General features: G+C 48.1%; 1 protein-coding gene across 3 annotated transcripts in view; it reads right to left on the bottom strand.

Annotated features, from left to right (window-relative positions):
• The window catches only part of NPRL3 (NPR3 like, GATOR1 complex subunit), a 36,605-nt gene that overhangs the window by 16,150 nt on the left and 19,052 nt on the right, over positions 1-1,403 (bottom strand). For all 3 annotated transcript variants that reach the window (XM_007453640.1, XM_007453642.1, XM_007453641.1), the window contains one exon: positions 459-540. In XM_007453640.1, the coding sequence (XP_007453702.1) occupies positions 459-540 (82 nt within the window). The remainder of the gene's footprint in view (positions 1-458; positions 541-1,403) is intronic.

Below are 1,403 nucleotides of genomic sequence, written 5' to 3'. Positions count from 1 at the left end.
AAAAAAAAAAAAAAAAAAAAAAAAAAAAAAAAAGAAGAGAAGTGCCTTGCTGGTCCACATTTAAGAGAGTTGGTGCTGAGCCACTAATATGAGCAGTGTCTCCAACGCCTGCTGCCCTCACACACTCAGGGTCCCAAACCCCCACGACCCTGGTGCGAGGGGAGCAGAGCCAACCCCAGCCCCAGCCTCTGAGCCTCAGTCTCCTCGTGGGTGAGGTGGCAACAGTGACCGCGCCTAATGAAGGTGGGCCTGGAACTTGGCACAGTGTTGCACTCAGTCAGCGTCACCGTGCATTTCAGGTCCCATGCTCAGCTTTCTTCAGGTTCATTTTCTGGCTAAAGACAAGTCTGGAGGTGACTGTCCCAGCGGGGCTCCTCCCCAGCCTCCCCCCATCTCAGGCACAGCAGGGAAACGGCACCAGCCCGGGGAGGCCCATGGGAAGCAGGCCACCGTCTCACCTGTCGTAAGCGTCCTTGAGGTCCCTGGCCAGCTTGCACTTGGGCAGGATGTGATGGAACGGGGACTGAGGCCCATCATTTGCTGCAAGAATTGTAACACAGAGGACTCAGAGTCTGCACAGCGAGGAGCTTGCACAGGCCAGAAGACAAGCTTAACCTAAAAAGAATTTTAAATGGCTGTAAACCAAACATCAGGAAATTCTCCACTGGTGTGCTCAACCGTCTTTATATGGGATGTCTGGATTTACCCTTCACCAGTGGCCCAACCTGACCCTGTAGCCACAGCCCTCACAGGAAGAAACCCTTCTGCAGCTACCCTGCAGGCTCCCCACAGGCTGCCAGAGCCACCCCCACCTCAGACCAATCACTCCCTGCCTCACCCCACTCCTTCCCCCACACACTTACACCAGTGCAATTTATTTTCATGATCTAAAGTCTCTTGTTAATCTTTTCTCATAAATGTCTAACAAAAAATATATGTACTTAAATTGAACTTTTAAAAATTTCCTGTGAAAAAGTCACAGATTCTAAAGAGAATGTTTAAAAAACAAAACTTCTGGATTGTTATTAGCTAGTACATAACTGGGCAAAACAAATATATTACACATTTTGACAACTAACTGTCAAACATCAAAAGATAACTTTTACTGAAAAAATGCACCCGAGTGACACAGTTCATGTACACTTCTACTTATTGCTAAAATTAGCCCAGGTTCACTGGCAAATCTGTTCCTAGTTTTCTCTTCTGTTATGGAGGTGCTGACCCGAGAAGACAGAGGTGAACAGTCTGTGACAGGTGGGCATCTCTCTGCTCTGAAATGTTGACAGTACACCAAAGCCTCACGGGGATCTATCAGCAGACATTACTTTTAATAACTGGTCAGCTGATAACTCAGTTGGGTCCCCCTTCAATTTAGGTGAAAGCAAAGAACTCCCCCCCCCCCC

The sequence above is a fragment of the Lipotes vexillifer genome, unplaced genomic scaffold (assembly GCF_000442215.2).
Source record: "Lipotes vexillifer unplaced genomic scaffold, Lipotes_vexillifer_v1.1 scaffold914, whole genome shotgun sequence".
In the NCBI taxonomy this organism is placed as follows: domain Eukaryota; kingdom Metazoa; phylum Chordata; class Mammalia; order Artiodactyla; family Lipotidae; genus Lipotes; species Lipotes vexillifer.
This window is presented reverse-complemented; position numbering and strand designations above follow the sequence as displayed.